Source organism: Schistocerca nitens, chromosome 2 (assembly GCF_023898315.1).
Source record: "Schistocerca nitens isolate TAMUIC-IGC-003100 chromosome 2, iqSchNite1.1, whole genome shotgun sequence".
NCBI classification, from domain to species: Eukaryota; Metazoa; Arthropoda; class Insecta; order Orthoptera; family Acrididae; genus Schistocerca; species Schistocerca nitens.
This window is the reverse complement of record NC_064615.1, coordinates 1,183,510,715-1,183,523,043: the sequence shown is the minus strand read 5'-3', so window position 1 is coordinate 1,183,523,043 and position 12,329 is coordinate 1,183,510,715. Positions and strand designations below refer to the sequence as shown.

Genomic DNA, 12,329 nt, shown 5'->3' with positions numbered 1-12,329 from the left:
AGACTTCGTGTCAGTTAGTGTTTGTTTTATTAGTTCTCGTGTCTTGTAATCTAATCCCCTTTCTTCTAAAATTTGAAATAATGAGGGTCTATCTATTGAATCGTATGCTTTCTTAAAGTCTAAAAATGTGCATACTAATGGCTTTTGTCTGAGAGCTCGCATTTTGACTATGGTTTTGAGGTTAAAAATTTGTTCTGGGCATGACCTGTTTGTTCTAAATCCTGCTTGGTATTCAGATAATTTTGATTCTAGTTGTTCTTGTGTTCTCTTCAGGAGACAGGCTGACAAAATTTTATAGGTGACTGGTAAAAGCGAGATCCCTCTATAGTTGTTCACATCTGATTTGTCACCCTTTTTGTGTAGTGGGTGAATTAGTGCGATCTTCCAGTCATCTGGGATTTTTTCGGTTTGCCAAATATTTTGGATAATGTGTGTGATTTCTCTGAGTGAATTTGGACCTAAATTTTTCAGGAGTTCAGCTACAATTCCATCTTCACCTGATGCTTTGTTATTTTTAAGCTTCTGGATATGTGAATAAATTTCTTCTTTTGTTGGTGGTGCTGAGTTTTCTGATACGGTTTCTGGTTGTATTTTCGGAAACCTCTCCTTAGGTTCTGGACAGTTTAAAAGCTTTGAAAAATATTTCGCTAGTTCTTCACAATTTTCCTTATTTGTTAAGGCCAGTTTACCATTTGATTTTCGGAAGCAGAGGTTCTGTGGACAGTACCCTTTAATGTGGTTTGCAAAGGTTTTATAGAAATCGTGTGTGTTGTAATTTTTAAAGTTGTCTTCTATCGATTTTAGTTGGTCATTTACATATTTCCGTTTGTTTTGCCGTAAAATCTTGGATGCTTGTTTGCGGACTTCAAGGAATTTCTTGTGGGTTATTATTATTATTATTATTATTATTATTATTATTATTATTACTATTATCATTTCTTTCTGTCTTTTCTTTTCTTTTGCTCTTGCATTCTTTTTGTACCATAGATAAAATTGACATACAAATGAAAGAGATAAAGAGATGTTCTTTAATTTTTTAATTGATTTAGATTCATCTGTCTGTTTCTAGCAGTGGTAGCAGGTAGATGCGTGACGAGTTCCACCGAATTGGTATTGTTCAGAAATGTGTATTCCAATTGTGCGTTAGAAAGTATTAAAGACACTTATCAAGATAGCAACGTTTATTCATTCATTCATGGCAATGATACCCATCTGTTTCTCTCACCAGGATGTGACAAGAATTCTGCATTAAGAGGATAGAAGTTAACAAGAAGAATTCAAGTGAGCAGAGGAGGGGTGATCCGGAACCAGTATTGTCATACCAATCTCCATGCACAACAGCGGTAACAAGAAAAGGATGTACGTAAATTTACAAATGTTAAATGCTTTATATGTATTGGATGTTGAAGGTCTGTTTATATTAGAGCCAGTTAAAGTTCGCTCAAATATGAGTGCCTTTCATTTTTTTTCAATCATTCTTTCAAAATTTTCCTTTTAATTATTTAAGTAGCAAATTTTTAGTCAGTTTTGAATATATATTACATTTTTCGTCTCCCAGCCACTATTTAATGGTGACCGTTCAAAGGACAGTGCTGAGCGGAATATGAACAGTCCTTTCAATTGTTGAAGAAAAAAAAATTTTTTGAGATAAATGATCAATTTTATCATTACAAATGAAGTAATGAGGCCTTTGCTGCATTTGTTATATGTCCGTGAGATTGGTACTATTTATAACTTGAAAGAGCATATTAATGCCGGGAATGCGGATTTCAGCGGTTAAGGTAGGAAGCTGCTATGCTATATGCTTATACAGCTGTGCTTGGCGCAATCTCTCTCGCAGTCTTTTCCTTTCAATTAATATCCTTCAAGAAAATTGCATTTCTCTGTAAAAGACAAAAATCTGTATAAAGTCCACATTAAGGTGCAAAATAATTCTTTCAAATTCTGTAAGACTGTATCAATAGCACTGTATCAGAGAATAATTAGGTTCATTACTGAAAATGCACATAAAGCGGCTTTAATTGGAAGATACCGGAACAAACGAAATTTCATGTTTAAAATTCTTTCTTGTCATTATTTTGTAAAACACCGTTCACAATGGAGTCAAAGGAAATGGCCATTCTTGAAAACTCATTACAAAATGCAATATGCCAACACGACAGTAATCTGAGCTTGGCAACAGTTGAAGGTAAAGCGCCAACTTGTGAACTGGCAGATGGCTACCAAAACAACCAGGTTGGCGTCCCATTATTAAAAAATGAAGACACTGGTAACATGGTGAGTCATGATGCCACTTTTATGACGCTCAATGAGACAATTTCTCAGGTCTCACAGGGAAACATTTTCTCAAATAGTGAAAATGAAGTTGGCAATAGCAAAAATTCGTTTGATTATCTGCTCACGACATCATGAACGCAACCACAGGAAACAGTTCACAAAAGCAATGCAAATATTAGTGAGACACACACTTTGACCCAGCTAATGCAACTAATAACACAACAGTTTGCAGGGCAAAACCAGGTATTTAACGATTTCGACAATAGTATTAGTCAACAGTTCAGTGAGGTGAGCAAAACTACTGCATAGCAAAAGCAGGCATTTAACAATTTCAAGAATAGTATTAGTCAATGGTTCAGTGAGGTGAGCAAAAATATACCCACTGAATTATCTAACGAATTATCCGGTAAGTTCACAGAGCTCAGTAAACAACTAAAACAAGAGATAATTACTGACATGTCCCACAATATAAATACGTTAACGGAAAAGGGAACATCGATAGACTGTAAACAGGAACGACTTGCAGTTGAGTAGCAAAACCTTAGTGAAGCATATTCTCAAATTCAGGAGACACAATCCCAAGTGGATATGTCGGTAAAAAAAGTGAGGAACACAGTCAGCGAGCTGCAAGATGTACGCAAAAATCTACCTACGGAAATACACAAGTTGAGTCTAAGAGTAGATCAGTTAAGTTTAGAGTCAGAATTTGCCAAAAAGCAGAGAGATAGGTTATGTGCAGATGTAAAGGAAATAACTGAAAAGGCTAAGCTGGGATGCTGGATAAGGGCAGCATGGGCAACACCCTTGCTGAAAAGGTAGTGTCAGAAGGCAAAATTTATGATACTGTAAAAGAAGGTCTAAAAGAGAAGAAAAGTCAACTTCTAGCTAAAGTAGACTCCGATTTAAAGGAAGCAGAGGAAAGACTGCGAGGCAGTGTCAAAACTACTGACATTCCAAAACAACATATGACAGAAAACAAACCTATGCTTTTGGAGAAGTTATATACCTGCACTGGTTAGCCACACACAATACAGGATTCACCCATCTAAGGAAAATAGTGAAGGTTGCAGAATGCAACAACACTTGCCGACAATTGCATCTGTTGGGCAAGCGCAGTTGCCATGTGCTACCCCACAAGCGAACATAAACCTGCCTGTCACTGACAGCGTGGCATATATGTCAAAATTACTTGCCAATGAGGGATTACTTAGGCATCGAAAATTTCTGGTATTTACTTCTGAAGGGAAAAGAACACACCCTGTAATCTTTATTAGAGCATTTTTAAATGTTTTCCTCATACCTGGGTTGAAGAACAGAAAATTAGATTTGTTGTTGGATACACACAGGGTGATGTTCTGCTATGGGCTATCGACATGGCAGAACGTTGCCACTATTATGAACAGTTTGAGAGGCTCAGACATGGAGTATTCAACCCAGTTCCGTTTAATAGCAAGTATGGGAGCTTAAGTGGCTATTTCAAAAAAATATTTGAATAAAACCAGTTACTGGACGAACCCAGTATACCCAAGCAGATGTGCTGAAAATTTTAAAGAGCTGTCTTCCTGCCCACACTAGGAAAAAACTCATTACTATCTCTGAGCATTATAAAGAACACTTTCTATCTGTACTGGACTCAATAGAGTTAATATATGAAGAGAGACAACTACAACCAAAGCCTGTTACTACACCGATAGTGACACAGAGATTTACGGACCAACAAGTAAACAACAGATTCGTAGTACAACACGGCAATGGAGAAAGCTGTACATACAAAGGTGGATGTAAAAGAAATGGGCAAATATTTAGCAAAAACAATTACAATGGGCAAGTAGCCTATGGCCAGCCTGTACAATATGTGCAGACACAAGCTACCAGCAATAATCACCAACTGCTTGGCCAACGCAAGACAACAACAGACAACCAAATAATCCACAGACAGCAGAATTTGGCAAGAGAAGTAACACACATATGCCGAATAACATTCAGAGGCAAAGAGAATTTCAATCGAGAGCATCTCAGGACACTAACTGGCGTAACCAAACACCAAGGGTCAACATAGTGGAATTTACGCCTAACCTAGAGGTCGATGCCATCACAACGCCAGAAAACTTGAACCGGTCATGGTAGTCCCCCACTGCGTGACCTTGGAGGTGAGTGGGGGTACGAGCGTGATCGACACTTGCTTTATCAGATACCATCATGGCAATGATGTGGTGGTGGTGGTGGTGGTGGTGGTGGTGGTGGTGTGTTGGGGCTTATGGGCGGGCAACGATGTGAGAGATGATCTGTATAAAGGTAATGAGGGTACTATTAAAACCAAAATATTTGACCTTGATGTACCCATTGTGCTTGACACAGGGGCTATGACTAATTTGGTGTCACAGGGATTCTTTCAAGAATTGAAGAAACATGGATGTATATCTACACTGCCAGTGCAAAATTGCAAGCTACAAACTTCCACTGGTCAGAAATCATAAGGAGTCAAGATACAAGCCTCAATTCCCATACAATTAGGACAGTTTTCCGTGTGATGCAAGTTTTTGACAGTAGAGGAAATGATAGTTGATTGTTTAATTGGTATGGACACATTTAGGCACTACAAGTACAAATTAATATAGGAAAAGGCCAATGTTATTTCATTGTAAATAATCAATTATGAAATAGACCTGGCAAGGGGAAGTACAAATACATGTATAACTGAAGTTACTCATGACCTTGAAGTTCAATTGGTAAATCCCATAGTTATGTTTGTCAACACATACAGTAACAAACAGTCATCAGCAGAAGATATAAACGTTGACACAATAAACACAGAAGTAAGTGAATCAAAGTGGAACTTAGGGACCTGATACTTGCTTATATACATGTATTTGAAAGAAGACTAGGTATTATTAACGATTTTGTGTAAAAAATGAAAGTGTTATTAACATCACAAAGAAGAGGGTATGCAGCCATTTGTACACCTCTAAGATGTACATACGTATAGTAATATTAAATTTTGGATGCCAGAAAATCACATTCCAGAATTTATCTTCTTAGTTGTTAACGAAAATTTTTGTTTCGTTTTTTTATTACATGTCAAATGTATAAATGATAAGGTAAGTGGACGTAGCAAGGAAGAATTTTACTTTTATATGTCTAGAGACGACGATTCTTTAAACACAATGCATCGCCTTGTGCGTAGCCCAGTAGTAAATGAATAATTGAACTTGTGAAACGCACAGTAGCGAGCACTGCAATACACAACTTGCCACGTCGTTAGTGGTAACAGAGCGATGCAGCGCATGCACATTCTGGAGAAAGCTAGTCAATATACTGCAAGTGCGTGCATGCCACAAAAGCTGAAGGTGTTATTATGTACATGGAAAGAGAATCCTAAATGACGAGAGGTTTACTGAAGTTACACTACTATGTTCATTATATCTATATATTTACAAATTTAAGTATTGAAAGTACACACACTAATTATAATTAAGGGACCAGAAAACCTTTGCTGTATGTAAACAAGTGAGTAAGATGACAGTTGCTCATTAATTACCTTTTTCTCACAAAATCCAGTCTCCTCACAATTTATAGCGTCAACAATTCTTTGCTGAGAACTTCAGTCAGATTTCTGCGGTTTCAATGACCTGGTTTCTGTTAAGATCCTATTCAAAGCAGTAAATTTTCCATAATTATGAAACACATTGTAAAACCATTTGTTGGTCTTTAGAAACAGTAAACGTCCTTGCGCCATAAATTAATTGCTTGCTTGCAGATTCCTTTAATGAATTACATTCCACATCATGAACTGTTGACAATCGTAAGATAATGTGAACTGTCTTAAATGGACATCTTTCCTAAAGAAGCTATAACTTGCCTCAAAAAGTTTTGTATTCCTTCTGCCTTTCTGATACTCCTTTTTTATAGAATTTTTCAAATCTAATTTTAAATTTATGTCAGCTTATTTAGTAGTTATGAATTTAAAACTTACCAGTCAATTGTACAACAGTTAATTAGAGAAGGGAACATCCTTAGCCGATTGCGGAACGCATCTCCAATTGGGGACATTGCAAGAGTGACATGTAAATTTGCTCTCACACTTTCAATAAAAAGATTGTACAACGCAAGTGGTGTCATTTCTCCTTTTCTGCCCTATAAGAAACAATAGCATCAAATATTATACAAGGATACATACATATAATTAACACTGTCATTTCTTGCTGGGAAAAAAGTAAACAACAAATATACAAATGAATTTTATCCATAGTGGATGCTGTTGAACTCTGTAACTGTTCCTTTATAAGGCGTAGAAAAATTTCCACTACCAGTCACTGGTAGTGGAAATTTTTTTACACCCTAAATATACAAATATTTTAGTAGAGGCCACAGCTACCAGAATTGCCTGAATAACAAGATTCTGCCATGCTGGCTGTCAGTGGATGGATTGAAATTTCTCTTTATTTTGTTTCTTTACAGAGCAATTTTGGTTGTGAAGCCATCAAAATTGATACACTTGGGTACAAGTCAACACATACATCAAATGGTCTAGCAATAAAAGAAGACATGATACCAAGGGTACTTTGAACAGCAGTAATGTAGTGTCAAAACTACAATTTCAGTCACTGAATATAAACAGACAGCTTGATAATAGTCATGCCCATGTAGACTGCAACACACTGGTTGCAGCCTAGTTTGTAGATCACATGGCTGCTTTCACAGGTAACCCTGTCTTTGATGGGTACGGAGATGCCATTGACAGTACTGGAGTAGGTTGTAGGAGGAGGATGTACAGGTCTCTCATCTAGGGTACTGTAGGGATATGTGCCATGAGACAAGGGGTTTGGGAGTAGGGGTGGACCAGAGATGGATAAAAGGTATAGCATTGGTTGAGTGTTCAGATATGTACAATTATGGCTGGGTATTTCTCATTTCAGGGCAAGCTGAGGGGCATCCGAAACCCTGGTGGAGAATATGATTCAGTTCCTTCAATCCTGGGTGGTTCTGAGTCACAAAACAGACTTGGGGAATTTGGAAGATGGTACATAACTGGTGAGAAGAGGGACACGAGATTTATTTCTGGATCAGGTTTAGAGTGTAATCTCAGTTTGTAAAGGCCTCAGTGAGACCCTTGCAATATTTGGAGAGGCATCGTTCATCACTACAGATACAGTAACCATGAGTGGCTGGGCTCTATGGAAGTGACTTCTTGGTGTGGAATGGATGGTAGCTGTTGAAGTGAAAGTGAAGGTATTGTTGATGGTTGTTAAGTCTAATATGGAGAGAGGCATTGATGTTGCCATCCTTGAGGTGGAGATTGACACTGAGGAGGTGGCTTGATGAAGTGAGGAGGACTAGTTGGAGCAAACAATGTGTCAAGGTTCTGGAGGAATGTGAATATGTTGTCCTCAGCCTTGGCCCAGATCATGAAGAACCAGTTGGGGGTTAGAGAGTCTGAGTAGTTAGGAGGGATTACTCTGATTCCCTGCAAATTGGTTAACATCAGACTGCTGTGGCATTGCCCACTACTGAACCACAGATTTATTTGTAGGTGATGCCTTTAAAGGAGAAGTAATTGCGGGACAAGAAACAGATGGTCATGTTACCAGGAAGGAGACTGCAGATTTGCATTCGGTCAGGTATTGGGAAGGGTAGTCTCCCAAAGTGGCACGATTGTGGGCATAGGGGATGTTATTGTAGGGGAAGTGGCACCAATAGTCATGAAGAGGGTACTGGACTGTGATAGGAACAGAAATTGTAGAGATGGAAAATATGGTTGGTTTCTTTTACATAGGAGGTTAGGTTACAGGTAACAAGCTGGAGATACTGGTTTACAGGGCACAGATTCTCTCTGAGTGGGCATAGAAACCAACCACAATGGGGTGCCTGGATGGTTTTGTTTATTAATTTTATTAAGTGTGCAGAAGGTACTGTGAGGGGAGTGGCAGAGGTGTGGAGTTAGGTGACAGATCTGGGATAGACCTACTGACTTCACAAGTGACTGGAGATCCTGCTGGATTCCTGGAATGGTGCACTGTGGTGGGCATCATAGGTGGACATATCTGCCACCTGGCTGAGTCCTTCCGCCGTGTAATCTCTGCGGTTGACATCCACAGAGGAGGAGCCTTTGTTGACAGGTAGGGGTGTAAGGTCATGATCAGTTTTTATGTGGTAGGCTGTGGTTCTTTCTGCAAATGTGAGGTTGGTTTTTATGTTGTGAGATTTTGGCAATGATGGTGAGACAAGGCTCAAGGTTAGGAAATTCTGGAAAGTTAAGAGAGAGCAATTTGGCCACAGTAGGCATGGATCATGGTTGGACATCAGAGTAAGCTGATTGTGGCAGGCTTCTACACAGGTTGTTGACTGAGTCTCAATTCTAGGGTTACTGTGATAAAGTGTTTGCACTGTAGGGACTGGTAGAAGGAGAGGAGGTCTTTAGCAAGACTAGTATGATTTACTTTGTGAGTGGAGTGAAATGAAAGGCCCTTGGAGAGGACTAATACTTCTGTGGGATTTACGCATTTGGAAGACGTGTTCATGACTGTGTTGCAGGTCAGTTCGGGCTCTGAGTTCTGTAGAGTGGCAGGAGGATTTCTCTGAGGGTGTGATAAATGTAGCAGGTCTGCAAGGAAGGGTTTGGTGTCAATGAGAGGATTCGAAGAAGGTTCAATGGAGGCTCCAATGGTAGTGGTGGATACTATGCGGGAGTATGAGGTGAACAGATTGGAGAGATTCACAATTACATATTTCTGCATGTTATCCTGTACCTTTCTGCACCTCATGTACTTCGTTGCACCCCATACCTAACAAACCCTCTTCCCTTATTCAAACAAGCACCTTACTGATCTCATCTCAATCATTCACACTTGCTGCACTCTATCATTACACCTGTTCACCAACTAGCCTGTACCCCATCAATTATCATCTTTTTATTCGTTCTTTTTTTCACACTGAACTAATCCTGCATTCATATCAACTTTATTTAATTTTCAGTTTTCAATGTAGTCCCTAATTCCTCAAGTTTTATACTCTTTCACCGTACTTCAGGAGTTTTCTGCTTTTGTCGTCTTCTCACATATTTTTACTTATGTTTTCTGTGTTCCTTATCCTGCACTATGGATCTTGCTCCTTCCATTTGCACCTATACAGAAAATTTTCCCATCTCTAGAGGACCCAGTCCAGCATACCGTTCATATGTTGTTGTCTAGCTCACACAACCCACAAACGGCCTAACTATTAAGTTATCAATGTCTGGTTGTTAACACTCCACTCCCCCCTTCCATAATGACCCCTACATGTTCAAACTCCATCAGCCTCTCACCAACCTAATCCTGCATAATCATATCAATATGGCCCAAACCTCCTTGTACTACTTCCTTTACCTCCACACAATTATCCAACTCTGCAATCTCAAATACTTGCATCTCATCTCCTAGACTGAAGCCCTTGCCCTCCATGTACTAGACCAGCATGCACAACACCACCTCAAAAAACCGTCCACTCTCTTCGTCTCATACTTCCACCTTGGACAGCAACCACTACAGGAGCCTCCATCACACCTCCCCTGGATCCCCTCATAGCCACCAAACCCTGCCTCGCAGACCTGCTATCATTACCACACCCTCAGGAACCCCCTCCCACTACTCTACAGAATTCAGAGGATACAAAGACCCAAAACACACTCACAAACTTATCATTCAAATGCCTCAAACTCAGAGAAATACCTATCCTCATCAAAGGTCTAACATTTTGTCGCACTCTCAAAGTAAGTCATGCTGCGCCTAAAGTTCTCCTCTCCTCCCAGTCCCTACAGTGGAAACATCACTAGCCTTACCAATCAGACTTAATCCACAATCAATACTGAACCCTGAAATACTCACTTTACGCCAACATCCAACCATGATCCATCCCTACTGCCCCAAATCTGCTCTCACCATCATTCTTGACATCCCTCAACATGCAAACCAATCTCACATCCACAGATAGAACCAAAATCGACCACATAAACACTGACCATGAGCTTATAATCTTATCGGCCACCAAAGACTCATCCACTGTCGTTATGAAGCGCAGCAATTACCTGGTGGAAGATTCGGCCAACCATCAGATATGTCCACCTAGAACCCCTGTCACTGAATCCATTCCACAAATCAAGCAGGATCCACAGTGAAATTTTTCACTGGTTCTTGGTTCTTTACTGTGATATGAGGTGGTGAAGTAAAGTCTGACTGGGAGCCAAGACTTCCTATTATTTTGTCTTCATCCCTTCATTATTTCAACACACACACCAACCACAACTGATCAAACTTCATTTCTTGCAGTATGGCACTTACCACTGGAAATTAGGAGTACAAATCCAACATCCATTTCTCAAAATAAGTACGAAGCTTCTGGCTATCAACATATCATATACTGTTTACATTCTCCTTGTTCACATTGATTACACAATACCAAAGTGTTTGTTATCCAGATCATCACAATTATACTGATAAGGACTAAGTCCAAAAACAGTCTATCTGATATAACAGACTCTAACTGAGTCCATGCATCTTAATAACAGATTCCAACTGTGTCCACGTATCTCAATAACTTATGACATCATAGGCATTACCATGGCTGCTCTTCCTCTAAGGCATACACCATATCTCCAAGGCAGGACCTGACAATACAGTATAAACCACATAACCAGCAGGTACCAGAAACATGGTAAGATGTTTATCATTATCTTGGCTTGCAGATATCTTGCGTCCATCCATTTCATAATACATGCGCATGAATAAAACATACATCAAAACAATAGATCATTTAATTAATTATGAAAGTAAACTTTTTGTAGTGGTGACCATCATTTGGTGGTTTGAAAAATGATTGTGTAACATGACTTCACCGAAGTGATATGTTACATTACGGAAGTTCCTCCTCCGATGCATTGGTCCATCCCAGAACCTCTTCTCCATCTCTTCCCTCAACCCCACCACTTCCAGCACTTCTAACTTCTACATGCTTCCTAAAGTTGATAAACCCAAACACCCAAAATACCCTGATGTGGCTGATTGCTGTACACCACAGAGAGAATCTCTGCCCCTTATCTTATTACCTGTAGCCTACCCTCCTATATACAAGACACCAACCATTTTCTCTAAAGACGCTCCCACAGCTCATGTTCACTTAGAACTCGGCACCCTGTTCATCACTGTGGAAGCCACCTCCCTCTGCACACAAATCCCCAATTCCCAAGGTCTCTACACTAACACTATGTTTCCCAATGCTTGACTGACTTCAAACTTACAACCTCCTTCCTGGACACCTTGACCAACCATATCCTCTCCCTTATTTACTTCTCTTTTGAAAGCATCACCTATAAGCAGATTCATAGTACATCAATGACCTTCTATGTGGCAATATCTTACACTAACCAGTTCATGGGGCATCTAGTGAAACCCGTCCTGACCAGCCCAAATCCCAGGCACCTCAAAAGTTTCAGATTCACTGATGGCATCTTGATGACCTGGACCAAGTATGAGGACATCGTATCCACATACCTCTGGCACCTCATCTCATTCTCCCCCATTTGCTTCACCTAATCCTTCTCAGCCCAAGAAGACACCTTCTTCAATGTCACCTCCACCTCAAAGATGGCTGCATCAGTACGTCTGTCATCTGTAGTGACAAGTGGTACCTCTCCAAATATGCCAAGTAACACTGAGAGATGACCTTGCTTTTTGGTCCCCTCCTCCAAACCAACCAACTTAGGACTGAGACCTTCACTGAATGAGACTAATCTCCAAATTCAATCAGAAGCAGATATCCTGTGCCTTGTATTGACAGTCACCTACCACACCCAACACACCCACGGTCGTGTCACAAAGAAACACTCCTCGTGTGGCTCAGTACTACCACAGTCTGGCAAAACTGAATCATGTTCCCTGCCAGGATTTCAATTGTTTCTCATCTTGCTCTGAAATACTCTCCTCACTCTTTCATAGTGGTATTTGCCTAATACCTAATCTCCACACTATCCTTGTCCATCCCTACTCCCATTCTCTTGTCTCATGGCTCATATCCCTGCAATA

General features: G+C 39.8%; 1 protein-coding gene across 1 annotated transcript in view; it reads right to left on the bottom strand.

Moving 5' to 3' along the window:
* The window catches only part of LOC126235648 (dynein axonemal heavy chain 3), a 1,245,905-nt gene that overhangs the window by 523,617 nt on the left and 709,959 nt on the right, over positions 1 to 12,329 (bottom strand). The window contains exon 39 of the mRNA XM_049944362.1: positions 6,251 to 6,411. Within this exon, the coding sequence (XP_049800319.1) occupies positions 6,251 to 6,411 (161 nt within the window). The remainder of the gene's footprint in view (positions 1 to 6,250; positions 6,412 to 12,329) is intronic.